This window comes from Typopeltis vanoorti, chromosome 5 (genome assembly GCF_054136105.1).
Source record: "Typopeltis vanoorti isolate ZY-2024b chromosome 5, IOZ_Tvanoo_1.0, whole genome shotgun sequence".
NCBI classification, from domain to species: domain Eukaryota; kingdom Metazoa; phylum Arthropoda; class Arachnida; order Uropygi; family Thelyphonidae; genus Typopeltis; species Typopeltis vanoorti.
In genome coordinates this window covers 101,410,255-101,437,923 of record NC_143553.1, presented here as the reverse complement: position 1 = coordinate 101,437,923, position 27,669 = coordinate 101,410,255, and the positions used below count along the sequence as shown (strand labels likewise).

The 27,669-nt window shown below is 37.5% G+C and overlaps 2 protein-coding genes across 2 annotated transcripts in view; one reads left to right on the top strand and one right to left on the bottom strand.

Moving 5' to 3' along the window:
* UQCR-Q (Ubiquinol-cytochrome c reductase ubiquinone-binding protein) overlaps window positions 1-27,669 on the bottom strand; it is a 52,847-nt gene that overhangs the window by 23,857 nt on the left and 1,321 nt on the right. The gene's annotated exons all lie outside the window — the stretch shown is intronic.
* On the top strand, window positions 8,363-9,007 carry LOC150106693 (zinc finger BED domain-containing protein 5-like). Its single transcript, XM_090393454.1, has one exon. The coding sequence runs from the start codon at window positions 8,363-8,365 to the stop codon at window positions 9,005-9,007; it is 645 nt and encodes a 214-aa protein (XP_090249580.1).

Below are 27,669 nucleotides of genomic sequence, written 5' to 3'. Positions count from 1 at the left end.
GGGATTTACAGAACAAGAACAATGAATCTAGTAATAGAATCTGAGAATCTGTTTACATATGGACTGATCATCCAACTAGAGAGATCCAGCCTCCAACTAGTGAATGATTATGCAGTTTAAATTTGGGAGGTGACAATGTATCTAAGACCTTTGACTAAAACGGGGCACATGTATGAAGCTAGAAAGGGGATAATTATAAACTGAGAAGGCAGACTGAACAGTGCCCTTTGCTTTAGACTGTGCATAGTAGAGGAATCATAGTGCATGAGAATCAGTAAAAGGATGCCGAAAGGAAGATATATCTGATCTGATCATCTCCAGAAGAATGGGGATTAAATGGATGAATAACACATTAATATAAGCGCTGAATAAAATGAAAATCTAACTGTGGACCAGAGAAGAATGAAGAGAGGATGGAGTATTACAAAATGCAGGCTAAGGGAGCGATAGCCATGATAAACAAAATCATATTATGTAAAGTTTTAGTGGCAATTAAATATGTAAATAGACAACAGAATAAGCAAAGCTGGTATGGTGTGGAGCCATAATAAACTTATAAGAGAGAAATTATTGTTATAAGGTTACTAAATAACTTAAGGAATTCACAACATATGTTGTGAATTCCTCAAGTTATTTAGGAATTCATCGAGTTGTGATCCATCAAGTCATTTCCGACTACTGGCAACTCCATGAACATACACTCTCCATTCCAATCTGTTCCTGACCATGTCTTTCAGAACCTCCAAGCGCACTCCAGTTGCTTCTTTAACTCCATCCACCCATCTAATTCTTGGTCTTCCTATTTTCCTGCTTCCATCAACTTTAGCAAGCATCATCATCTTCTCTAGACTGTCATTTGCTCACATAATATGTCCGAAGTATGACAATTTTTGCTCGATGATCATAGCTTCAAGGGAGCAATCTGGCTTTATTCTATCTATCACTGATTTATTGGTTTGCTTTGCAGTCCATGGTATTCTTAGTAAGCATCTCCAAACTCATAATTCAAATGTATCTATCTTCCTTCTTTCACTCTTTCTCAGGGTCCAACTTTCACATCCATACAGCGCCACAGGGAATACCATTGCTTTCACGATTCTGATTTTTGTTGTCAGGCTAATATCTTTATCTTTAAAGATCTTGCTTAAATTTGTTATTGCTTTTTTACCGAGTAATAATCTTCTTCTAACTTCTTCGGTACAATAACCATCTTTATCAATTCGGGATCCTAGGAACACAAAATTGTTAACTGCTTCCGTTTTCTGCCCATCTACTTCAAAATCATTAAGTTCACATGTTGCCATAACTTTTGTCTTTTTGAGGTTAAGTTTAAGACCATATTTAGCACTTTCTTCTTTAACTTTCATAATAAGTTCCTTCAAATCTTCTTTGCATTCTGCTAGCAAGGTGGTATCACCTGCATACCTCAAATTATTAATATTTTTTCCACCTTTAATTCCTCCAGTCCTGCCATTCTTAAAATGTATTTGCTATACAAGTTAAACAGGTATGGAGATAAAATACATCCTTGTCGCACCCCTTTACCTATTGTGAAATACTCAGTTTCTTCAAGATCTGTTCGAACAGTAGCTTCTTGTTCATAATAAAGATTCCTCAGAAGGATAATGAAATGCTCTGGTATTCCCATTGTTCTTAACACATTCCACAGTTTCACATGATCTACAGAGTCAAAAGCCTTGCTATAGTCAAGGAAACAAAAGGTAGACATTCTTGTGATATTCCTGTGCTCTTTCTATTATCCATCTCACATTGGCAATTTGATCTCTTGTTCCTCTGTCTTTTCGAAATCCTGCCTGTTCATCTGGCATTTCTCTCTTCATGAATGGTTCCTGTCTTTTCTGAATGACCTTAAGTAAGACTTTACTTCCATGAGAAACCAATGCTATAGTTCTGTAATTTTCGCACTCTCTTGCATCACCTTTCTTCAATAAAGGTATACAAACTGATTTTTTCCATTCCCTAGGCCATGTAGTTGTGATCCAAATTCGCTGACAGAGAGCTGTTAAAATTTTAACTGCCTCTTCTCCCAGGGCTTTGAGCAGCTCAATGGGTATTCCATCTCCTCCTGGTGCTTTCTTACTGGATATCTGTTGCAGTGCCCACCTCACTTCACTCTTCAAATTTCTCAGTAATTTTGGAGTCCTTTCTGTAAAGGTCTTCTGTATACTCTTTCCATCTTTCTTTGATGTCTACAACTTCTGTAAGATATCCTTTGTGTTTACTTTTCAATACTGTCACCTTGGCACTAAACTTCCCTGTTAGTTCTCTGATCTTTTTGAAAAGATCTCTTGTTTTGGTCTTCTATTTGTTGGCATTCCTGGTTAAAGTATTTTTCCTAGTCTCTTCTCGCTTGTCACAACATATACTAGAATATAAATTAAATTAAACTTTACTATATATTTCCAATATTTTGGCAACGTCACGCTGCCATCTTCATGGGAACTTAAGATAAACACACGTGCACGCAGGCACTACAAACAGCAAATGAGGAGGAAGCTACTGTTTTCCCTAAAGTCCTGATGTCCCCCACCCCAGCAGGCTATATTATGAATTCTTGGCCATTGGGCTGAAGTTCTCCTGATTATGTCTCCCAAATTTGTTGAGGTTTGACATGTTCCTAAGGGCTGAGGCTGATTCCATGAATAGTCTTTCATATTTGAACTTGCTACAGTGTATTACTGTGGCTTTCTTCCACCTTATTCTGTGGCAGGTATCCAGAGCATGGTCTGCAAGCCCAGAGTGGCTGTACTGGTGAAACCGGATGTGTCCTTGTGTTCTGAAATTCTGATATTCGCTGTCCTGCCTGTTTGGCCAAAGTAGGACAGCTTACAGCTGTAAGGGACCTGGTATAAACCAGGTAGGTCTAGGGGAAGTGGTTGGTCTTTAGTGGAGCAGATAAGGGATGCCAATTTTCTATATGGTCTGTAACAAGAGGTCAAGTCATGTTTTTTTAGAATTTTGGTAATTTTTTCTGAGGTTCCCCAGATGTAGGGAATGGTGATGGATTTAGTGTAATCTTTGTTTTGAAGGGGGGGGGGTACTGGTTTTAGTATTTTTTTTATTTTCGGGGGGGGGGGGGGGTAGCCATTGGCTGCGAAAGTGTTAGGGATGTGATTCAGTTCATTGGTTAGGGCAATGTCATTTGAACAGATTAGTTTAGCCCTGTTGTATAGTGTTTTAACAACTCCATATCGTTGTGAGGGAGGATAGTGGAACTGTTGGTGAACATATCTGCCTGTATGGGTGGGCTTTCTATAAACTGAGAAAATCAAAATCAAGGTTCCATCAGGCTGGCAGGTGACTAGTGTGTCTAGGAAAGGGAGGCTATTGTTTTCCTCTTTTTTTCAGGGTGAACTTGATTCTGGGATGTTGGCTGTTTAAGTGTGTTAAGAAGGAGAGGAGTGTATCAGAGCCATGTGGCCAAATAGCGAACACATCATCAACGTAGCAAAGCTATATGGTAGGTTTTTGTGGGGCAGAGTTTAAGGCTTTCTCTTCAAAAGTCTCTATAAAGAAGTTGGCCAAGGGTGGGGAAAATGGTGAAACCATGGCCCCCTCTATCTGTTTGTAGAATTTTCCCTGCCAAACAAAATTGCCTGAGTTCACTGTGAACTGAAAGAGGGCTGAGATATCGGGAGGAAATTTAGCTTGGATTATTAGGTTTCCTTGAGTGGGACATTTGTGAATAAGGAGGAGATGTCAAAGCTGACCATTATGTCAGTATTGTAGAGTGTAAGGTTTTCTACACTGGCTTTGAAGTGGGCTGAGTTTTTTTATGTGTGATGGTGTGTTGCCAGTATAGTGTGTGAGTGCTTTGGCTAAATGTTCAGCTAATTTGTATGTGGGGAGAATCAATGCAATCCACTATGGGACATAATGGCACATTTTGTTTATGCATTTTTGGGAGCCCATATATACAGGGTGATCTAGAGTTAAACGGTTTTAGTTTGTTAGTAACTTCCACAGGCCAAGAAGTGACCTTCTTAAGGAGCCTATGGAGTTTTCTAATTTGCGAGTTAGTGGGGTTATATTCAATAGGGAGGTAAGGACCCGATCTAATAATAAAGCTTTAAGCTTACCTGTGTAGTCAGTTTGGTTGAGTACCACGGTGGCATTCCCCTTATCTGCTTTGGTGATTACTATTTCTTTGTTTTTTTTCATTTGCTGTAGAGCAATGTTTCTCAATGTTTTTTGGATCATGTCCCACCTCAACGTCTCAATGATCTTGATGCCCCACCTCAACATCTCAAAGATTTTGATGCCCCCACCCCCTAGCATAATAGTCAGCCAAGTTCTGAAAAAGTATAATATAAATATGTATAAATATGTACATGTACATTTTCAAATTGCCCCATGTTGAGAAACACTGCTGTAGAGCTTTATATTCACTACAGCAATCCCTCAATTAATGCACTCTTTAAAACAGCTGCATTAATCGAAAACACACTAATCGAATATAATAACCTATGGGAAAATGCATAATTTGTCCTTCAGATTTCTTTTTTGACCTTAATTTATTTTATAGAAGAATTAGGGTATGTCTCAGGGCCTAGTTAAAGGAAAACCATGAAGCTGAAAGACAATAAAACATATTCAGAATATAAATTTATTATTCTGCTTCTTAACAAAGAATTGAGCTAACGTAGTTTGGCAGGCAATCTGTTTCTTTTTTTCATACAACTGACGGTATGGCCCTATTGCCTCTTCTGCAAATTTTACTGGTTTTCTCTTCAACAGGGACAGTCTGTAAGCATTGTTGCTTAAAAACTTCGACTGTAAGAAAACTATTTTCAAATTGTTTCTGTGAAACCTCTTTGGGCTTGTCAGTGATTAAATTTTCTTCATATTCTAAAGGATCTTCCCACTGTGCATCTAAATTTAGCAGGTCGTAATCACTCAACTTCTCAGAATGAGATTTAATTAACTTAGATTCACTTGAAAAGTCTCTAAAATCATTTGCACAATGTGAAAGAATATGCTTCCAAACAGCTCGCATATTGCTAGCAGTAATTTCATTCGACTTTGTGAGTTTATAACAAGGCTGAGATTTCTCTGATTTGGCTAGAAAAGTCTTGGAAAGCATTCGCTTCCAAAAAAAAAGGCCAGTTTCATTGACATTAAATATTTGTTGATCACAATAGTTGCCTTCTTACACAATTTTCTTCAAAATCTCTGGATATCTCCTTATCTGCACTTGCAGCTTAGCCTGTGATTAGAACTTTATGTAGGCTATTTCTCTTTTTGAAACGCTCAAATAACCCAGCACTAATGTGGAATTCTTCTTTTCCATCATTAATAGCCCTTTCTTTCCAGGTTACAAAGAGACAATGCTTTTGATTTAATAAGGTCATTGCTTAGCTGGATCCGTTTTTGGTTACATTCTTCGATCCATGTAAAAAGAAGTGTCTCTAATTCAATCATTATAATACTTTGATTTCGAGTGCATGCATGATGAACTTTAAGTAGCTTTACCTTTCTCTTTGTATTCAGCAGTTGATTCATAGCTGGATCCCATTTGTGTGTTCTTGTCCTATCTTTGCTCTGGACTCGCCTTGTTCATTTTTCTTTATTATTTCAAGTTCTTCTTCCAATCAGATTACTTTTCGAATCATTTTCACACTTCTGTTTTTTACTCATGATTAAAGGTTAGGAAAATAATTTTAAAAAAAAAATGTAAGGAAAACAATTGCACGAGATATGATCAGAAAAATGCTATGTAAAGCAGAAGACATAAATTTTGGCAGTAAATTTGGAACATAGTGTACATGGAAATAGTGCAGTATGCCGTTAAAGAATAACTTTGTAAAATGTTTCAAATCAGTAACTAAATTATTTCATCCTGGTGAGTGATTTTTTAAAATAGTTAGCCATAAAAATGTATAGATAGAAAAATTTTAAAACCTGTACCATTTATTTTTAAGATGTATATATGCACACTAATCGAATTTGTGTATCGAAAAAAAAAGACGCACTAATCGAGAGATTGCTGTATTGGATATGTTGGTTTTTGGTGGCGTTGCTTTGGTGAGAACACAGGCTACATCCAGTCTAATGTTGTTGTCGATATGCTTTGGAAGGTGGCGGATCCCACGTTTTCAATCTGGATATTATTTCCTCGGCTGGTATTTTTCTAGGAGTAATAGTGAAATCGTGGCTATGTGAAAGAGCATTGAGTGCTTCAGGCTTCAAAATAACTGAAGAAAGGTTGACCACAGTGATGGTTGATAGTTTGGGTTCGGAGGTCGAGTTCTTTTTTAATTTATCAAATTTCTTAATATGTCAGCTCCATATTTTTTCAAATTCTTTATCTGCTGCTGTGCACATAATGTCATGTAGAATTGACCAAAGTTCATGATTTAGCGTATTGGAAAGCTCTTCCTCTAGAGCCAGAATAGCTTTGTTTGCGTCAGCTCGGAGAACACGTGTGGCGGTAATTTGTTCTCGTAGCAAGGCGCAGCTCGTGTGGTTGTAGATTTGGAGAGCCTTCTATGCAAAGAAATGGTGCTTAAATTTCACACAATTTGGGATTACCTGATTATCCCGGCAGCATTTTAGGAAGGTTAGACGATTCAGTTGTCTTGATAACTTCAGTTTCATTTTACCGTATTGGTGGGCCTTGCCTGAGATGGAATCTCCGTGGATGATAGTAATTCTTGTAGAAAGGCTTATACGTTGGTTATACATGATTACTAAATAACTTAAGGAATTCACAACGTATACTATAATATAAATTAAATTAAACTTTAATATATATTTCCAATATTTTGGCAATGTCACGCTGCCATCATCATGAGAACTTAAGATAAAGACACATGCACGCAGGCACTACAAACAGCAAATGAGGAAGAAGCTACTGGTTTTCCTAAAGTCCTGATGGTGCCGCTAGGGCTATATTAGGTATTCTTGGCCGTTTGGCTGAAGTTCTTCTGATGTACACTTCCCAAATTTGGGGCAGTCTCAAAATTTGTTGAGGTTTGGCATGTTTCTTAGGGCTGAGGCTGATTCCATGAATAGTCTTTCAAATTTGAACTTGCTGTGGTGTATTATTGTGGCTTTCTTCCACCGTATTCTGTGGTGTGTATCCAGAGCATGGTCTACCAGTCCAGAGTGGCTGTACTGGTGAAACCGGATGTAGTCCTTGTGTTCTGAAATTCTGATATTCACTGTCCTGCCTGTTTGGCCAAAGTAGGACAGCTCACAGCTGCAAGGGACCTAGTATACACCAGGTAGGTCAGGGGGAAGTTGCAGAAATTGATTCTTCTTCTTCTGCTGCTTTTCCCACTTAAGTAGGGTTGCTGTTTGTGGTGAGTCTCCTCCACAACTTCCTGTCTTGGGCTGTAGCCACATCCAAGTTCTTCATCCTCAAGTACTCCTCCACCATCTCCCTCCATCTCTTCATTGGCCATCTGCGCTTCCTCTTCCCCTGCACATCCATCTGCAGTTGCAGAAATTGATTGATAAGGAAAAAAGAGGGGGGGGGATATGATAGAAACATTTAAGTTGCTTAAAGCAGTGGTTCACAACCTGGGCTCTGCGTGCACTTCCCATGGCCGCTCCAGGAAAATAAAATAAATAAAAATTGAATGAAATTAAAGAATAAGAAACAAAAAGATACAAAAAGAAAGATAAATCATCTGGTTTTTTCAAGAGGAAGTGAAACGAAATTTTGGCTTCACAGAAAACTATGACAACATTTGCTAAAACCAATAATGAAAAAGTACTGGAAGCTTCCTACCGAATAAGTTACCGTGTAGTTCGAGCTGGTGAAGCTCATACCATTGCAGAGACTCTTATTAAACCTTGTACAATCAATATTGTCAAGTATTTGCTTTATGAAAAAGCTGTTAAGTTAGTCTCCAACATTCCTTTATCAAATAATACTGTTGCCAGACGAATCACCGATATAGCTGATGACGTGAAAGAGACGCTTGTCAGTCGCATCAGGTGTACCAAATTCGCACTACAAATAGATGAAACGACTGATGTCACCGGGTAGGCAGTTTTAATGGTATTTGTTTGTTATGTTTACTTACAAAGCTATCAGGAGGACCTTCTTCTTTGCAGACCACTACCAACCAACACATCGGGGGGTGAAATACCGTGGGAAAACTGTGCAGATTATGCACTGATGGTGCAAAGGCAATGATGGGTCACAATGCTGGAGCCATTGCCAAAATTAAAGATAAGGCAAAGAAATGTAGCAGCAGTCATTGCGTTTTTCATAGACACGCGCTAGCCTCGAGAAAAATGCCCTCTGAGCTTATGATAGTTTTGAATGATGCAATAAAAAAAAATAAACTACATAAAATCACGACCTCTTAAAAGCAGGCTCTTCAAACTAATGTGTGAAGATATGGGAAGCCACCATGAGTCCCTCCTGCAGCACACTGAAGTAAGGTGGCTGTCTCGAGGAAAAGCGTTGATACATTTCATGGAACTGCGTGCAGAGGTAGCAGAATTTTTGATGGACCATAACATTCTATTGGCAACGGTTTTAAATGATGAAGACTGGGTGTACAAACTGGCGCATTTGGCCGACATTTTTAGCAAAATGAATGAAATGAATCTATCATTGCAAGGAAAAACTGCCACAAGTTTTGATGCAAATGCCGAAGTGTCTTCTTTTAAGAGGAAACTTATGTATTGGTTGGAGTGCATGGAAAAGGAAGATATCGATTGCTTCCCTCTTACAAAAAGCTTCTTGAATGAAAATAACATCGAGATTCAAGAAAAAATACAGAAAAATATTCAGGCACATCTCGAAGCTTTGAAAGACTTGTTTGAACATTATTTTCTGACTGCTCAAGAGAAGGTGCTTGATGGCTTTAAATGGGTACTGAATGTGTTCAGCATGAAGAAAAAAAAAACCACCCAGCTTAAACTCAGTGGAATAGGAGGTCCTCATAGATTTGACATCTCACAGCGAACTAAAAATCGCATTTCAAAACCAAAGTCTACCGGAGTTTTGGCTGCATTTACAAGATGAATTCAAAATCTTGTCTGAGAAAGCAAAATTAGTATTGCTGCCTTTCTCAACTACATATCTTTGTGAAGTGGGATTCTCTGCCTATACAGGTACCAAAACAAAATACAGAAGCCGCTTAAATGCAGAACACCAGACATTCGCCTACAATTATCGTCAATTGAACCTAAAATAAGAAACTGTGCAAAAAAATGCAACCACAGATGTCTCATTAAATTTATACGTTATTTTAAGTTATGTCTTAATTTAGGCCTACTGTTGCACTATAGTTAGTAAAATTAAATAGGAATTGTCTTCTATAATGAATAATAAATTCATTATAGAATTCTATAATGAATTTATACTCGAATAACAAGTAACGAACGAATATGTATTTGAATCGAGTTGGATGTAATGATTAAATTAGAGGAACTGAGTTTATTGTATGAACCTAAGGAGCTCCGTCATAGAAACTGATTCTAAAAAGGGCTCCTCGAGTCAAATAGGTTGGGAACTGCCAGCTTAAAGGGTTTTATAAGATTGATGCAGGGAATATGTTTCAGCACTTGGTTAAAAGGGCCAGAGCAAGGGATCATCCCTGGAAGTCGAATAAAGATGTGGTTAGTAGGGATGTGAGGATTAAATTTTTTTCTTGGAGAGTTGCGAATGAGCAGAATGGGTTGCCGCAGTCGGTTGTGAGTTTGTCTTCGGTGACTCCAATGAGTCACTGAACTCCATGGAGGTTCCCGTATAATAATATTCTTGTAGAAAGGCTTATACGTTGGTTATACATGATTTATCTTTATTCTTTATTCGACTTCCAGGGATGATTCCTTGTTCTGGCCCTTCTAGCCAAGTGCTGAAATATTTTCTCTGCATCAATCCTATAAAACCCTTTAAGCAACTTAAATGTTTCTATCATATCCCACCTCTTTTTTCTCTATCAATCAATTTATGTAATCCACACTTCCTCAATCTATCCTCATATGGAACAGTCCACAGACCACCCACCATCTTGGTCACTAGCCTCTAAATCTTCTCCACTGCTTCCTCATCCCCCCAAAAAACCCAGGAGAGACTTGAGCACAGTAATCCAGATGTGGACATATCAAGGCCTTATAAAGAGAAATAATAACTTCCTTATATCTACTTTTAATGTGTTCTTTAAGAGCCGAATAATCTTATGGGGAACCTTGGCAGCCTTAGCGATATGTCCTCTAAACTTTAACTCACTGTCTTCCACCCTCTAAATCTCTAGCTTCATCTATTTCTTGAAGTACAGTGCCATCAACATGATACACAGCTTGTAATCTATTTACTCAAAATGCATAACTTTACATTTCTCTGCATTAAACTGACACCCATTATCGTTTGCCCACAACTGACAGCCTATTTAAATCGCCTTGATTAACTATTACTTTATCTAATTTTACATCATCAGCAAACAATTGAATATTTCCTTTCAAATTGTTGTTTATGTACAAATTAAAAGCAATGATCCCAGCACACCACTAGTTACCTGTTTTCACCTTGATTATGCTCCTCCATAAACCATTTTTTAATATCTGTCCAGCAGCCACCCTCTTATCCACATACCAGTGGATAAGAGGGTGGCTGCTCCCCATTTGTTGCAGTTTGCATAATACTTCCATGTGGTATTATGTCTAACACCTTTGCAAAATCCAGTAGTATCATCGATGTAGCCATTCCATTTATCCAACTCAGTTGTCACTCTATTATAAAAAAGTAGACTACTAAGGCCTGACTGATCCTTCACAAAGCTATGCTGCCCTCAGAGGGTGTCATATTCTTATCCACCCATTCTTGAATTCCCTTTTTGATCAATTTTTACAGTACTTTTAGCACCATGCCTGAGATACTGATTGGTCAATAATTTGCTACTGCAGTCTTAGAACCTTCCATAGTGAATTAATTTGCCCTTTCCCCCTCCCTTGGAACTCTACCAGACCTGAGACTTAATTAAAGTCTAATCAGAGACATTGCTAGTTCCCTTGCACATTCTCGCAAAACCCGAGCTGATATCCCATCTAATCCCATGGCTGCATTTACGTTGAGATTTTACAATATCCTAAAAACCTCCAATTCATCCACCTCTGTTCCCACATTAGTGTATTACATATGTTAAAGCAGTAACCTCACTAGGATGATATATCCTTGCAAAGCGGTCACTTAGTATCTCAACCAATGTTCCCTCAAATTTTTTGCTGTGAGTGTGCGCAGAAATTTGCCTGTGTGCAAAATTTGCCTTCTTTTGAAAAGTATATGCGCACCCATATGAGTCACCATACTGATCATTTAAGCAAAAAAGTTAACAGATTTTAGTTCACTCTTTACCTTCTGGTGTCAATGGGACGTCAGCCAGGTCACCCCAACTACCCACCGTGTTCCTGCACATGGCAGTAGCCTCCTCGGAAATCACGATTCACAAGCTTGGGCAAGACTCGATCCGGTGACTTCGCGCATGCAAGGACAACACAATACTGACTGTACTAGATAGGATTCTAAGTGTGTGTGTATTATTACCATCACCAAGTAAGTTGTGTGACATCAATCACAGAGCTAACATAAATATTTTATATGTATTTAATATTGATCTGATTAGAAGAAAGAAATAAATTAAAAAAAAAAAAGATAACACTAGTGACTGATTGCCTTTAATTAAATTTTCTAACTTTGCAAATAACTCTAAACATATATAATAAAATATTCCCATTACTAATTCTCACCTTGTTAAACATTCATAATAAGTCCATTACTAATTCTCATCTTGTTTAGTTCTAGCTTCTATCTCTTTATTTTTTCTCTCTTCTGTCTTTGGCACTCACCCACTCTTTATACACACTATCTAAATTAATTGAATTTCCACGTAATTGGAAACTTTTCACTCTCATTAGCATACTCGCTCACAGTCTGCACTAGATGCAAGGAAGGTTCCTCCAATATCCATCAACTTTTCCAAATCACAAAACTGCTCATTTTGAAGAACAAATACAATCATAAAATTTGATTTTGCATTTAATTTTTTCTTGTACAGAAAATTTGAAATCATTAAACTAATTATTTCTGTAGTATCATCCAGAAAATCATGATATTTAAGACAAAGGACATTAACATGTTCACTACCAAATGAGAAATCACAATTTGATATCTCCTCTATTTCACTTTGTGATTTCTCATTTGGTAGTGAACATATTAATGTTCACTACCAAAATTAATTCAAAGCAAGATTCCCTGTCCTCTAAATGTGCACATAAACAATTTATAAAATTTAACAGGGGCCTAGTATCTACTAGTTCAGTCTCTTCTTGTTTAAGTAAAGCATTTACTCTCTCACTCCAGCAAGCATCACCTTCTAAATACTGATTCCTGATTTTGTTAATCTTCCCTCTAGCAAAATAATGACTGTCTAGTGGTGTAAGGTTACTCCTTTGTAAGATTTTGCACAGGAAAGCCATTTCTTCAAAAGCATCACTTAAAACACACTAACAGCTACTTTGAATGTCATCATCATCATGCGTATCAAGGATTTAAGCCTAGCATGGCCTGTTCTGGCCTTAGAAGTCATCGTTGAATCATTTAAGAGGACGTCCTGGTTTTCTTTTTACTAATGGCTTGTACTTTGAATGTCAAGTTAGTTAATTTATTGTGACAATAATTAACCATGGGATCATTTGATTTGTCTTTTTCAAAATATGTGATCAGTCCCTCATAGTTTCTTATTATTGCCTGTAATGCAAAATGTCTGGATAGCCACCGCTCTTCATTGAGTGGTCTGAAGGCAATAGCTTCCATTTTCAGACGCTCGACAATTTCTTTAAATTCATGTCTTTTCACTGTGGAACGAGAAAAGAGTGTGTACACTGTTCTCATTAATGTATCAATATCTCTGATTAGTTTAATTTCCTTCCATGTATCACAGATCCCCAGATCCTCACAGTGAGCTACACAGTGTTGCTGGACAAGATGTGGAACTTCTAATTTAAGTTTTGCAGCGACACCATTAACTTTGTCCAGCATCACTGCGGCTCCATCAGAGCAAACATCACCATTTTTTGAGATCAAGTTTCTTTTCTTGATAAAACTGTTTAATAGCTAATACAATGGAGGAGGCATCACATGCCTACAACTGAATTATTCCACCAAAATATGTTTTATATTCATTACAATCTTTAGGTCTAAACTTAAAATAGAGAATGAGACATTTGTTAACATTTATATCAGTACTTTCATCAATGGTTAAGGTGTGGAAATTTGCAGATGCAATTTGCTCAAACATGTCATTTTCAACAATTACATTGATTGTTTCCAGAAATAATTCAAATGCATAATTTTTGCTTCACCAACTGTCTGAGAGTTGAACATACTTTTCCATATGTTCATTAATATGTTGAACTGAAAGTAGAGTTATTCATCTTAACAACTAATAAGACATTGTCAATAAGAACTTTAATCTGCTCTGGATTTGATCGTTTTCTCTCTTGGTCATCTGAACTTTCACGTAGCATACGCAGTATACTCCTGTAGCTGGCTATGAACAATTTTGTTGCCTAAGTTTGTGTACACCATCCAGAGGTATTTTACTTGTCAAATGGCGTTTCAAAAAGTCCAACTTCCAAGTGACATCAAACTTCTTCCCATTAGCAAAATCCCCAGCAACCTTTGCATCACGACAATAAACACAAACAACACCAATTGTAGCATCATACATATTTCACGCAGCTGAATGTTTATCAACTCATGAGCTTTTGGCATAGCAGTTTTCACTATTTCATCCAGCCATTCACTTTTAAAGCAGCTAGCAGTTCGTTTTTGCTTCACACCTTTTGCTTCCTTTGAATTTGATATGGTGCATCAGTTTTTTGCAATTTTGTTATTTGAAGAATGTTTTTTATTGTTTTTATAACTTTACAAATGTACACTATTCACTGAATAACTTGGCAAGGCAAAAGCTGAACCAACACTAAACATTGCCGAGGGCAACACAAGAGCTAAAAGATATGCCTAGAGGCTAGATTTAATTAACTTGGCTATATCTCAATGTGTGTACACGAATGTTATTATTTAGTCTACTATTTTAAAATTTCTTTTAAAAATTAGAAAATTTTGAAACGCTGCAATATTTTTAATTGTACTCTAATTTAAGTTTTTAAAAGTATTTAATTATTTTTATTAAAATTATGAAACCATTGTTTTAATTTGTCATGATCTTGAACTAATTTGATCAGCCAATCATGTTTGGGAATTTTCCATGAGTCAGGCCTGAGATGTAAACAAACCGAGCACCATTCTATATGCTACTTAAAAATTACACATTTAAGCCACACCCCTTTCACTTTGGTATCAAATCGCTAGCCTCAAATAGGGTTACTGTTAATAATTTATAAGTTTTGTGCAACTTCGAGAATGTAATAAAAAATGCGAGGTTATAGAATTGAGCGTTGCCGAGTTACCGTATATTTTAAAGAATTTATAGGTTAATGTTTAGGTGGAACTTCTTTAATTAATAAATTTTAATTTCATCTTGAAAATCTAGTGTGCGCTAGTTGTAAAATATGTGTGCGCACAGCTTAGATGGAACATTGATCTCGACTATTTTATCTGCTTCTGCCACCTCGTGATCATCATCATTCATTCATTCATTCAAGTTAATTTTCCATAGTCATTCTTCCTCTTACTTGCCACATAACGAAATAACTATTTAGAATTTCCTTTGACCTGCTCTGCTAGATTCTTCTCGTAATCTGATTTTGCCTTCCTTGCCATGCTGATTACCTTTCCTGCCTGAGCCTTGTACTGTTCATGAGCTTTCTGGTCACCTTTCTTCCTTATATACTCTCCACAGCATTTTCTTCTTCTTTTCAGCTCATGCTTAATGATATTACTCATTCATCTAACTCTTACCTGATTAACCCTCCTTATCCGAGGTATACAATTTAATATTGCTTCCTCTAGATGATCCTAAGCTATCTCCCATGGACTACTAACACCTTACCCTGCAGTGTTTTATGCCATGGCACAGATTTAAGCTTCTTCCTAAGCTCACTTGCCTTGCAGTTCCACATATACCCTTTCTTGACAGAATATTCCTCATGTTTTACAATCTCCCAATCAAAACCACATGGTCTCTGTCACCAATCATCTGTGGTCATTCTGGTTATGAATAGTTGTTCTGATCCTATGACCAGAACAGCTATTCCCTAGTTCCTTCCATCACATGCAGCCTCAAGTAATTTTCTCTTAGTAGGTGTGTTGAGAGTTTATTTTTCACTTGGTTAGACTATAATAAGTTTAGTTTAATCCTTTATCCAAGTGTGAGCAAACAAAGTTTGCGCCTGAAAGTATCTTGAGGACTGGGGTAAGGTAGTGCAACACCAGGCAATTCGTTGCAAAGGTGGAGAAAGATCTCTCATCACTCCTATCTCAGTATCTCCCATAATGCAAAGCACATCTCCTTGCGGATATGTGTACTGCTATGCATTAAGGCAAGGGCCACTACCTATACCGGTTTCGACCTTTATTGAGGTCTCGTCAGTGGGAGCCAGGCCCAGTAGTGACCTGGCTCCCACTGACGAGATACTCAACGAGACCTCAATAAAGGTCGAAATTGGTTAGACTATAATAAGTTTAGTTTAATCCTTTATCCAAGTGTGAGCAAACAAAGTTTGCACCTGAAAGTATCCCACAGTAGGAGCCAGGCCCAGTGGTGGCCTGGCTCCCACTGACGAGATACTCAACGAGACCTCAATAAAGGTCGAAACTGGTATGGGTAGTGGCCCTTGCCTTAATGCATAGCAGTACACATATCAGCAAGGAAATGTGCTTTGCATTATGGGAGATACTGAGATAGGAGTGATGAGAGAGCTTTCTCCACCTTTGCAATGAGTTGCCTGGTGTTGCACTACCTTACCCCAGTCCTGAAGATACTTTAAGGCGCAAACTTTGTTTGCTCACACTTGGATAAAGGATTAAACTAAACTTATCTCAGTAGGTGTATAAATTCCATTTCCTTCCTGCCATGTGATCTTTCTTCCTTCCAGTCTATACCATAGTTCCATAGTTGAAGTCCCCCACAATAATCACTCGACGTGTATCATTGTACTAATTTGGCGATGCATGTCTTCCAGATCATCTGTGGAACTCCTTTGATTATAACAACAATCAACTATATATTTTGTCTTACTGGCCTTGATCTCACACCAGACTGCTTCAAATGAACAGCCACCCTCCCAACTATCTCCAATTCTTTTTGGCTGCAATTCATCCATCAGCAGTACCCCTCCCTCCATCCTATTTTCAGCATACCCCTCCTGCCCAATCCTATCTTCTCTATCTTCCCTGAAAATACTAAACCCATCACATTCTATCCTGCAATTACATCCTCTGCTGTTAGTGGCCTCACTAATCTATAACTTTTGGAAAGGTTGCATTACCAATGCCAAAAACTCCTCCCTTTTGTTCCTGATACTTCTGGCATTAGTATATAGAAACTACACATTATTTTAAGCCTCCACACATATTTACTTCCTGAATTGACTACCCTATTCAATATTTTTGCTTCAGAGACTAGATTCTGCAGTTGGTCATTCTCACACTTACTCACCTCATGGCGGCCTCACACAAGCTCACCTGTTTCCATCCTAATTGCAGTATAATAGCGCCTCCGTAGCGCAATTGGAAGAACAATGGTACATTGCGCCCTTCGATTGGAATAGGCCTAAGTTCGATTCTCGTCGCGACGGGAGGAATCTTTACCTGGCCGATTTTAATCGGAGGTGAGTTAGCCGATCTCATACGCAGGTAGCAGGGTTTTTTCTCCCGGAAACTCGGGTTTTTCATCCCGCATACAGACAAATCGCGCCTTCAGAACACACGCAATTTACAGACAACAAATACTAGTTGTGGTATGGTAGTGGTGGAGGTGGGCGGTAGATGGCGCTGATGGAGATGATTCGTAGTAGAGGTTGGGTGTAGTGGTCGAGACAGTTGTAGGTGTCCTCCCGCGATGAGTCTTCGGACTCCTTGGAGGTGTCACGAATAATAATAATCATAATAATAATAATAATAAAAGAGAGTTGAATTTATTTAAACTTATATGTTAGTTGAACATGATAAAGAAATTTAATGGTTATTCACAAACACAGAAGTAAAAAAAACAAATACTTCATATTCCAATATTCCATTATCAGTGACTGGAGTATATATAGAAAACAACGTCAGTGTAAACTAGAATATTATAGACAGTGCGGAAGATCTGCAGTAAAAAAGATGAGAACACCAAAATTATATCATTATGAACCATACAGACAAAATTAAATTAGAAAACCATGTGCTCAATATCCTACATACATTTAAATCAAAGACTATTCAAAAGTGACAGATTATTCTAGGATGTTTATGCTTTGCAGACTAATTCTGCATTTAAATCTACACTCCTCAAGCAAACTTTCACTATGACCATAGAGCACAGTCAAAATAATTATATGCTTGCTTCATGTTATTATTATTACTTGACACCTCCAGGGAGTTCAAAGACTCATCGATGGAGGACACCTGCTCTATAACTCTGTCTCCACCACTCAAATCCACCAACTGATCGCAACTACACCAATGCCACCTACTGCCGAGCACCACTAGTATTTCCACAAACATCCATGCCCACGGTGGGATGTTATACATAGTTATTCAAATTACTTTGGTTACCATGTTACCTTTAATCTTGAAAATACCTCAGTTACTGTTAGGCAAAATATGTTTTTTTTTTCTTTCTTTCTTTCTCCCCCCCCCTGCTTCTGTGTTGGGAATAACAAGTTTTAAAGAGTTGCAATTCCCATAGCTTGTTGTATCCATATTTTTGTAAACAGCTGGTGAAAACTACATAAAAGGCAAAAAACTTTAATAAAATAAATGTTTTATTTTATTAAAGTTTCACACAGCCATATTGTGTATACTTCTTCAGATTGAGACAAAATGCAAACATAAAGAGGCATTTACAAAGAGATTTCTGAATTGCAGACTATCGTTTTTTTGAATTCATTCAACATACAATGAAACAGATTTTGGCACACTGTCCTATGTATTTCCATTAACAACAAGAATTACCACAAAGAGCGCTACCATCATCCTCTAAGCATGCGACAGTCCTTGTTATCGAGGTCATTTTAGTTTTTGTCTTAAATGTGTGTAGTGTGAAATTGTTTGTGATAATGCTAGTGAAACATCAGATATAAGTAATTAGTAAATTATTTATTTAAATCCTATTCTAAGTAGCTTTCTGTTCCAGAAACTTCAACTTGAATACTGTCTGACCAGATCCAAGCACCTAGTCTGGCAACATGACAAGAGGAGTCAATTCATGCTGAAAGGGAGAAAGAAATAAAGGATGTATGAATTGGTCACCAACACATGAAATCATGTGCTTTATATGTAAAATTTTCTAACTGTTATACAAGCAAAATAGTTACCACTTTAAAATGTACAATGTTCATAAAAGAAAAGTTACTTTTCCGACGTGTAATAACAAATAACTCATCCCACAAGATAGATTGATTACCCTATTATTGGAATGGATTCTACTTCTGACACGTGCAGAAGTGTCTTGCATCTGTGGGCGTACCGTAAGGTAACAACAGCAACTATGAAAATTTAAACATGGAATGAAATCCTTGTTATATTCCAAAGATTTCTCAACTTATTTGTTTTAAAGTGAAAATCTGCATCTGACTTGGTGTGAATCCAGCTTGTTCTTCAAGAAATTTCCCTTCCACAATTTTTCTTAGCTGTCTGTCAAGTATATTTGTATAAATTTTACCAGGAATGCTCAGTAGGGAATACATCTGTAATTCTCACATCATTTTATTTACCTTTTTATAGATGGGTACTATAAGAGCTCTACTCCAATCATCTGGAATTCAACCCTCTGACCAGGCCTTTTGAATTATGCAGTGAAGCCACTATAAAACTTTTATATCTCCCTATGTGAGTATTTCTGATCGAATTTCATCTACTCCAGCTGCCTTTCCACATTTCAGGTTTTTGATGACTTTTTCTACTTCAAATATGGATATACATTCCTGTTGGGAGTTTTCTACCACCGTGCTGACACTGCTTGTTTAATTTAGCAATCTTTCAAAGTAATTACTCCAGACATCTAGAATATCTTTAGCTTTCATGTCACCTTTATCATCTCTGATTCCTTTTTACAGTACACATTTCCTCCATTTCTAAGCTTTTTCAATAACATCCAGAATATTTTGTACCTTTCTGATATTTATTTTCTATGTTCTTACCAAAGTCTTCCCATGACTTTTGTTTAGCTAGTTTTGCACAGTGCTTTGCTTTCTTACATTTTTCTCTGTATTTTCTAAGAGCCCAAGCTGACTTACTTGTAGAAACTTTGGATATACTTTTTTCTTTTCTTTGACTGCCTCTTTAACTTCCTGAATCCACAATGGATTTTTCTATCCTTACAGACGGCTTCACCACATGCCTCTCTGGCTGAATCAATCAATTTCTTAAGGGTTTGCCAATGAAGCTCCAAGGTTTGTTCTTGTCTTCAAACTCTCATTTTTAATTCAATGATGTTTGTGTATTTGAGTCTACAATTTGCCTCTGAAAGCTGCTCAACTTTGATCCATTTTAAAACTTTCTTACACATACTCTTCTTTTCAATATAAAATTTAATTTTATCCTGCTCATAACTTAATAGTGATCACTTCCTATTTCCATTCCTCTGTATGCTCTTGTATCCTGATAATAGAACCTTCTGTGGGACCATAGGCAGAAATAAGACCCGCTATCCAGTTCCCCCATTCTGATATCTGCCCACATCACTCTACTTGAGACTGCCTGTCATTCAAGAAGATTAGCCCTTACTTCACAGAGCAAAGTTTGCCCAATATTATAACCCTGTTCCACTTTCTCTGGCCTAAACACATGACTTTACACTTAGCAAGGTTGGAAGCAACATCCCAATTCATCTACTCCAAATACTAAACTATTCAAGACCTCTTGTAACAATACCAATACCTACATACCAGTATGGAAACCTCATCTGGAATTCTTTTCAATATAGGACATGTTAAATAATACTCCAATGAAAACCGAAATTAGCATCATCAGCAAACAAATGAATATCTCCTCTCAAGCCATGAACTGTATCATCAATACACAGATTAAACATGAACATTGTGAGTGTCATTTTTCATTTGTGAGACACATCACTTCCACATATAACTTGTTGGCTCCTATCAACCAGCCATCCATCCCCGATAGCAATTTATTATGTGGTACTTATATCAAATGCTTTTTGCAAAATTAAAAAACACTTTTTTTTTAACTAGAAGTATCAACATACAGGATGTCAGTAGAAAGTTTTTTACCTTGGGTTTATTATACGTTAAAAATACCAAGAAATTTTATACTTAGTTATACTTCCTTTTCCCAAGGAAGCAAAACTATGTTTAGCGTGTGAAATATATTCACATCTGAGCTACTTGTATATGGAGGCTAATGACTTCATATCACTTGCCTTAGTATGTATCACATAATGTAAAGCACACCCCCTTTCAGAAGTGTATAATGTGAAACATAATGGGAAGGGTCACTACCCAGATCGGTTTCAACCTTTATTGAGGTCTCATCAGTGGGAGCAGACCAAAGTTGAAGTAAACCAGGGAAAAAAAAAACTTTCTACATCTTTCTCTCATCCAGAGATATTTTATTAATAAGGGCATGCACTTTTTGGCTACCTGTATATGAGTTATGTATGACTTCTGCATTACTTCAACTTTGATATCTGTCCTGGGTCTGGCTCCCACTGATGAGACCTCATAAAGGTCGAAACTGGTCTGAGTAATGGCCCTTCTCATTATTCATTGCATTATGGGATACATACCAAGACATGTGATATGAAGTCATTAGCCTCCATATACAAGTGGATCAGATGTGAATACAGCGATCCCTCGATTAATGCGCCTAATGTGTTTTTTAAAACAGGCACATTAATCGAAAATGCACTAATCGAATATAATATGGGAAAATGTATAATTCGTTCCTCAGATTTCTTTTATGACCCTTAAATTTTTTTTATAAAAGAATTAGGGAATGTCAGGGCCTAGTTAAAGGAAACCATGAAGCTGAAAGACAATAAAACATATTCAGAATATAAATTTATTATTCTGCTTTTTAACAAAGAATTGAGTTAACATAGTTTGGTGGGCATTATGTTTCTTTTTTTCATATAACTGACGATATGGCCCTAATGCCTCTTCTGCAAATTTTACTGGTTCTCTCTTCACCAGGGTCAGTCTCTAAGCATTGCTGCTTAAAAACTTCGATTGTACGAAAACTATTTTCAAATTGTTTCTGTGAAACCTCTTTAGGCTTGTCAGTGATTAATTTTCTCATATTCTAAAGGATCTTCCCACTGTGCATCTAAATTTAGCAGGTCGTAATCACTCAACTTCTCAGAATGAGATTTAATTAACTTAGATTCACTTGAAAAGTCTCTAAAATCATTTGCACAATGTGGAAGAATGTGCTTCCAAACAGCTCGCATATTGCTAGCAGTAATTTCATTCTACTTTGCGACTTTATAACCAGGCTGAGATTTCTCTGATTTGGCTAGAAAAGTCTTGGAAAGCATTCCCTTCCAAAAAAAAAAAAGGCCGGTTTCATCGACATTAAATATTTGTTGATCACAATAGTCGCCTTCTTACACAATTTTCTTCAAAATCTCTGGATATCTCCTTATCTGCACTTGCAGCTTAGCCTGCGATTAGAACATTACGTAGGCTATTTCTCTTTTTGAAACGCTCAAATAACCCAGCACTAATGTGGAATTCTTCTTTTCCATCATTGATAGCCCTTTCTTTCCAGGTTACAAAGAGACAATGCTTTTGATTTAATAAGGTCATTGCTTAGCTGGATCCATTTTTGGTTACAATCTTCGATCCATGTAAAAAGAAGTGTCTCTAATTCAATCATTATAATACTTTGATTTCGAGTGCATGCATGATGAACTTTAAGTAGCTTTACCTTTCTCTTTGTATTCAGCAGTTGATTCATAGCTGGATCCCGTTTTTGTGTTCTTGTCCTATCTTTGCTCTGGACTCAACCTTGTTCATTTTTCTTTATTATTTCAAGTTCTTCTTCCAATCAGATTACTTTTCGAATCATTTAAAAAAAAAATGTAAGGAAAACAATTGCACGAGATATGATCAGAAAAAATGCTATGTAAAGCAGTGACATAAATTTTGGTGGTAAATTTGGAACATAGTGTACATGGAAATAGTGTAGTATGCCATTAAAAAATAACTTTGTAAAATGTTTCAAATCGGTAACTAATTTATTTCATCTTGGGTAGTGATTTTTTGAAATAGTCAACCATAAAAAATGTATAGATCGAAAAATTTTAAAATCTGTAACATTTATTTTTAAGATGTGTATAGGTGCACTAATCGAATTTGGGTATCAAAAAAACAATGATGCACTAATCAGGGGCACATTAATCGAGGGATTGCTATATATTTCACACGCAAAACATTGTTTTGCTTCCTTGAAAAAAGGATTAAAACCAAGTATAAAATTTCTTGGTACCTTTAACATAAAAGATGTCAGGTAGCCCTAACACAATAAAATGACATAAAATCAGTAAGAAATAGCTAATTTAAATCTGTACCTTTCTGAGGTGAGTGTACAGCTTTAGCTACCTAGTGAAACAAACCTAATAATAATGCTTTATGAGAATTCCAGGTTAGCAAGCAAATAATTTTGCTGCCACCATTCTGCAATGTGTAGCTGCAGGAAGTCCATGCAGCAGTATATGAAGAATATGCTGAATCCGTAATTTGCAGAGATGAGTGAACTAAAACAGCTTTGTTTTCTCTGTATCATTAATGTATATTCTATAACTTTTTCAAATTCAACTCACCTTAAACAACCACCACAAAAAAAATCTTATGAAATGTATCTATTATAATGTCTAGATTTTGTAATGGTTTTGACCAGTTGGCACATGACATGTTGATTTTTAAATCAGGGCAGATAGGGCTGAGTAATAGCTTAATGAGTTTCACTATTATTATATGACACCTCCAAGGACTCATCGTGGGAAGGCACACTACTCCACTACATCTCACTATCTCCCTTACTTAATCATCCAACTACATGGCACTACTACCATCAACACACAGTGCCATTTACCAGTATTATATTTACCATCTCATGGCCGATTTGCCTGCATAGTTGGAGAGAAAACTTATGGTCTGATAGGCATTAGTAATTATTTTATCACTATGTTTAAAAAGTACAAAAACCTTCAAAATTATTCACAGATATCTCAAAACACTAGATTTTATAGAGGTATGCTGGGGAATTAACAATACCCTTGACTTGATTGTTTAATGAGTCTTGCAACATTAAAGAATCCCAACAATGATGTATTTGCTGGGTAGAATAATATTAATGTATAAGCATAATGTTAAAACAGAGACATCAGAATACAAGTTGGTCTGCTATAGTACTGTCCGAACATAGATGCGAGACCCTTTGACACTTCTGTAGAAGAAGGCAAATCTATTCTGGTAATAGGCTAATCAACAATGAGCATTTGACAGCTGGAAATGTTTACGTATAATGTACGTGATTTTGCATGTTTGTGACTAATTTGTACATAGTCTTATTCCTTTCTTCCCTTTAACATGAATTGACTCTTCTTGGCACTGTGCCAGCCAGTACTTAAAATTATGAAAGTGTCTTCTCTATACAAGTGACTAGCATGGGTTGGTTGAACTTATTTTGGTAATCTATTTTCATTTAATGACAAGGTAAGGTAAGGCAATGGCAGATATGAGAGAAAATACATCTATTACAATGTCAGGATTTTGCAAAGGCTTTTGACAGATTATTATTATTATTACAGGCACCTCCAGGGACTCCTTAGACTCATCGAGGGAGGCCCTAAAGATCATGTCCACACACCCATATGACATTCTCACAGTATCTATCATACCTTGCCTTGAACTCACTCACCATCATAGCACCCACAACAGACTCTGGCAGCTTATTCCACTCATTTACCACTCTAAAAGTAAAGAACCCAGCTCTAACACCCTTGCTAACACTCTAACACTCTTGCCCAGCTTCCATAGGTGTCCCCTAGTTCTCCCACCACCAGTCAAGATGAGGTCTATCAAGGCTCGGTACAGAGGTACAATAACTTGCTTGTCTCTGCTCGTCAAAGTATTTTTCAACAACCAAGTGATTTGATGAGCTGATTTAGCCACTTTTGCAATGTGCCCCCCTTAAACTTCATCTCCCTATCCACCAACATTCCCAAGTTCCTGGCCTCATCAATCTCTTGGAGTACAGTTCCACCAATGTGGTATACTGCTGCTAATCTTTTCACCCCCAAAATGCATAACCTTACATTTTGTCACATTAAATTGACATCCATTCTCCTTAGCCCAGAACTCCAATCTATCCAAATCATCATGCAAGATTTTGACATCGTCTGCATTCACTATTGCCCTACCCAACTTTGCATCATCAGCGAACAAATGAATTGTTCCTCTTAGATCCTTCCCTATATCGTTAATGAACAAATTAAACAGCAGTGGTCTAAGAACAGAACCCTGTGGCACACTAGTCACAGGCCATCTTTTGGACTCTACTCCTGAATAAACTACTCTCTGACATCTCTCCATCAACCACTCACCTATCCATCTCACCAACCCTATATCCATTCCCATATGTTGTAGTTTATGGATTAGAATTCCATGTGGTATCCTGTCAAATGCCTTAGCCAGGTCCAGCAATATCACTGTAAACCCATTACCCTTATCCAGTTCAGCCGTCACTGTGTTATAAAACTTGAGCAAGTTACTGAGGCATGATCTACCCTTCACAAAGCCATGCTGTCCCCTGTACAGTATCTCATTTTCATCAATTCATTCCTGTATTTTTCCCTTGACTACTTTCTCCAGGACCTTGACAACGACTCCTGATATGCTGACTGGTCGGTGATTTGCAACAGTAGTCTTGGATCCTCCTTTATGCAGTGGAACTATTTTCCCCTCTTTCCACACCTTTGGGACTAAACTAGACCTGAGAATCAGATTAAACAACATGGTCAAGGGCACTGATAATTTTTTAGATGTTTCATGTAAGACCCATGCCGGTATACCATCCAATCCCATAGATGTATTCACATTAAGGTTCTGTAATAGACTATTCATCTCCACTTCATTCATCACAATTCCCATATAAACTAATAGTTCCTTCATTTTTTCAATGTCACCACCTGGATGATATACTCTTGCAAAGTGCTCGCTCAGTAATTTTTTTTTTTTTGCTTGCAGCATATTGAAATAACTGTTTGGGATTCTCTTTAGCTTGCATAGCTAGTTTCCTTTCATAATCCGCTTTTGCTTTTTTTACCACACTCGTTACCCTTCTGGCTTGCGCTTTATACCATTCGTGTGCCAGCAGGTCACCTTTCTCTTTAAATTCCCTTCACAGTTGTTTCTTTTTTTTGCAGTTCAAGCTTAATGGTGTTATTCATCCATTTAACCCCACTTTGTTTTATTATTCGGACCAAAGGTATACAATCAGCCATAACCTCCTGTAAATGCTCCTTGACCACTTCCCATGCTCTATCAACATCCAGTCCTTGCAGTTTTACATGCCATGGCACTGATCCAAGCAATCTCCTAAGCTTGTCATACTTGCCAGCATGGTAATTCCACATATACCCTGTCTTAATCAAAAATTCCACACTTTTAGCCACCTCCCAGGTCAAGACCTTATGATCACTCTCACCAATAGGTGGCAACATGATCTTATTCATTACAGTCAAAATCTCAGATGCTATTACCAGGTCAAGCACTCTCAAACCCCTAGTATTTTCAATTACATGCTGTCTCAGATAGTTATCCCTTAATAATTGAATAAAATCCATTTCCTTCCTCACATGTGTCCTCTCCTCCTTCCAATCAATGTTACCATAGTTGAAACCCCCCATAATAATTACCCTCCTTCCACTCATTTCATCAATTTGTTTATGCATACTATCTCCACCATCTATTCCATCACCTGGTCTATAGCAGCACCCAACTGTATATTTTGTTCTGCCAGTCTCAATCTCATGTCCGTGCGGTTAGCCTAGTGGCTTTGCGCTTCGCAACCATATGCCTGGGGAAGGAGTGTCCTAGGTTCGATTCCCGTCTGAGACGTGAGGAGCTGAAGGATCTTCCTCAGCCATAGCCAAGTTAGCCGGTCTTGGGCGCAGGCAGTAGGGTTTTTTCCACAGTTTATCTGGTGTTTTTCATCCTGCAAGCAGGCAAACCGGCTGCCATGAACACACAGGGATACGGCCAAGAATACCTTGAGGCATAGGAGTGACCATTCTATCCTCGTATTTTGGTTACGAAATCCAAGCATGCTTGGAAGGTTGTGGGCCTTAAAGGCCTGTTAAAGCCACTGGGATAGATAGATAGATAGTCTCAATCTCATACCAAATAGCCTCGAATGAGCTCTTTTCACCATCCTGCAATACAACTTCAATTCTCCTTGGCTGCAGTTCATCAGCTATCATCAATAACACTATGATATAATAATATCATATTATATTAACAATATAGTCTGCGCAGTTAGCCTAGTGGCTATGCGCTTCGCAACCATATACCTGGGGAAGGAGTGTCCTAGGTTCGATTCCCGTCAGTGACGTGAGGAGCTGAAGGATCTTCCTCAGCCATAGCCAAGTTAGCCAGTCTTGGGCGTGGACAGCAGGGTTTTCCCCCCCAATTTATTCTGGGGTTTTTCATCCCGCAAAGCAGGCAAACTGGCCTTGAGAACTCAACACTACAGGCCATAGGACACACCGGGGCATAAGGCTGACCACCTTATCCTGTAAACGGAGTGAGGTCCGATGATCAGTGGACCCTCGACACCGCAAGGTAAAAGAGGGTATAAGGAAGATGAGATATTAACAATATAATATAACAGGTGCTAACGGTAACTGATATTTTAACTGTTACAAATGAAGTGAATTAAACTGGCCGGCTGCAGTGGTGGAACTGCAATTTTTGCATTGGGGACTGTCATGTTCTGAGCTGAGGGGGATGTTATGTAAAAGTATGATAAACCTAAGACAATGAGTAATAGCCCAATGTTCACCAAGTGCTTATTATTATTATTTATTATTATTAATGGGTAGCTCCATGGCATTCAAAGACTCATCGTGGGAGGTCCATAAACATTGTTCACAATATACATATCATACCTCCCACAATGCAACCAAAGTTTCACCTTAACACAGTGCCTATCATAATACCTCTCCAACTGATTCACCAACAAAGAACTGACAAATTCCACTCATTCACCACCCTTGTAGAAAAAAATTTATATACCACATCCTTGCTAACTGAAACTTTACTCAACTTCCAATGATGATCTCTTGTTCTGTTACCATCAGCCATATACTGAACAAGTTTCCCTGTCCATTCTATAAAATCCTTTTAGCAGCTTGAATGTTTCTATCATGTCACCTCTCTTTCTTCTATCTGCTAATTTTTGTAACTTACAAATCCCCATTTTATCCTTGGCCTGTGAAATGTTCTTGTCCAGAACATTTCGCAGGCCTGCAACCATTTTGGTTACCTGCCTCC

Coding starts and splice junctions, on each gene's coding strand:
- LOC150106693 (XM_090393454.1), top strand. CDS start 8,363: ATGTGTGAAGATATGGGAAGCCACCATGAGTCCCTCCTGCAGCACACT.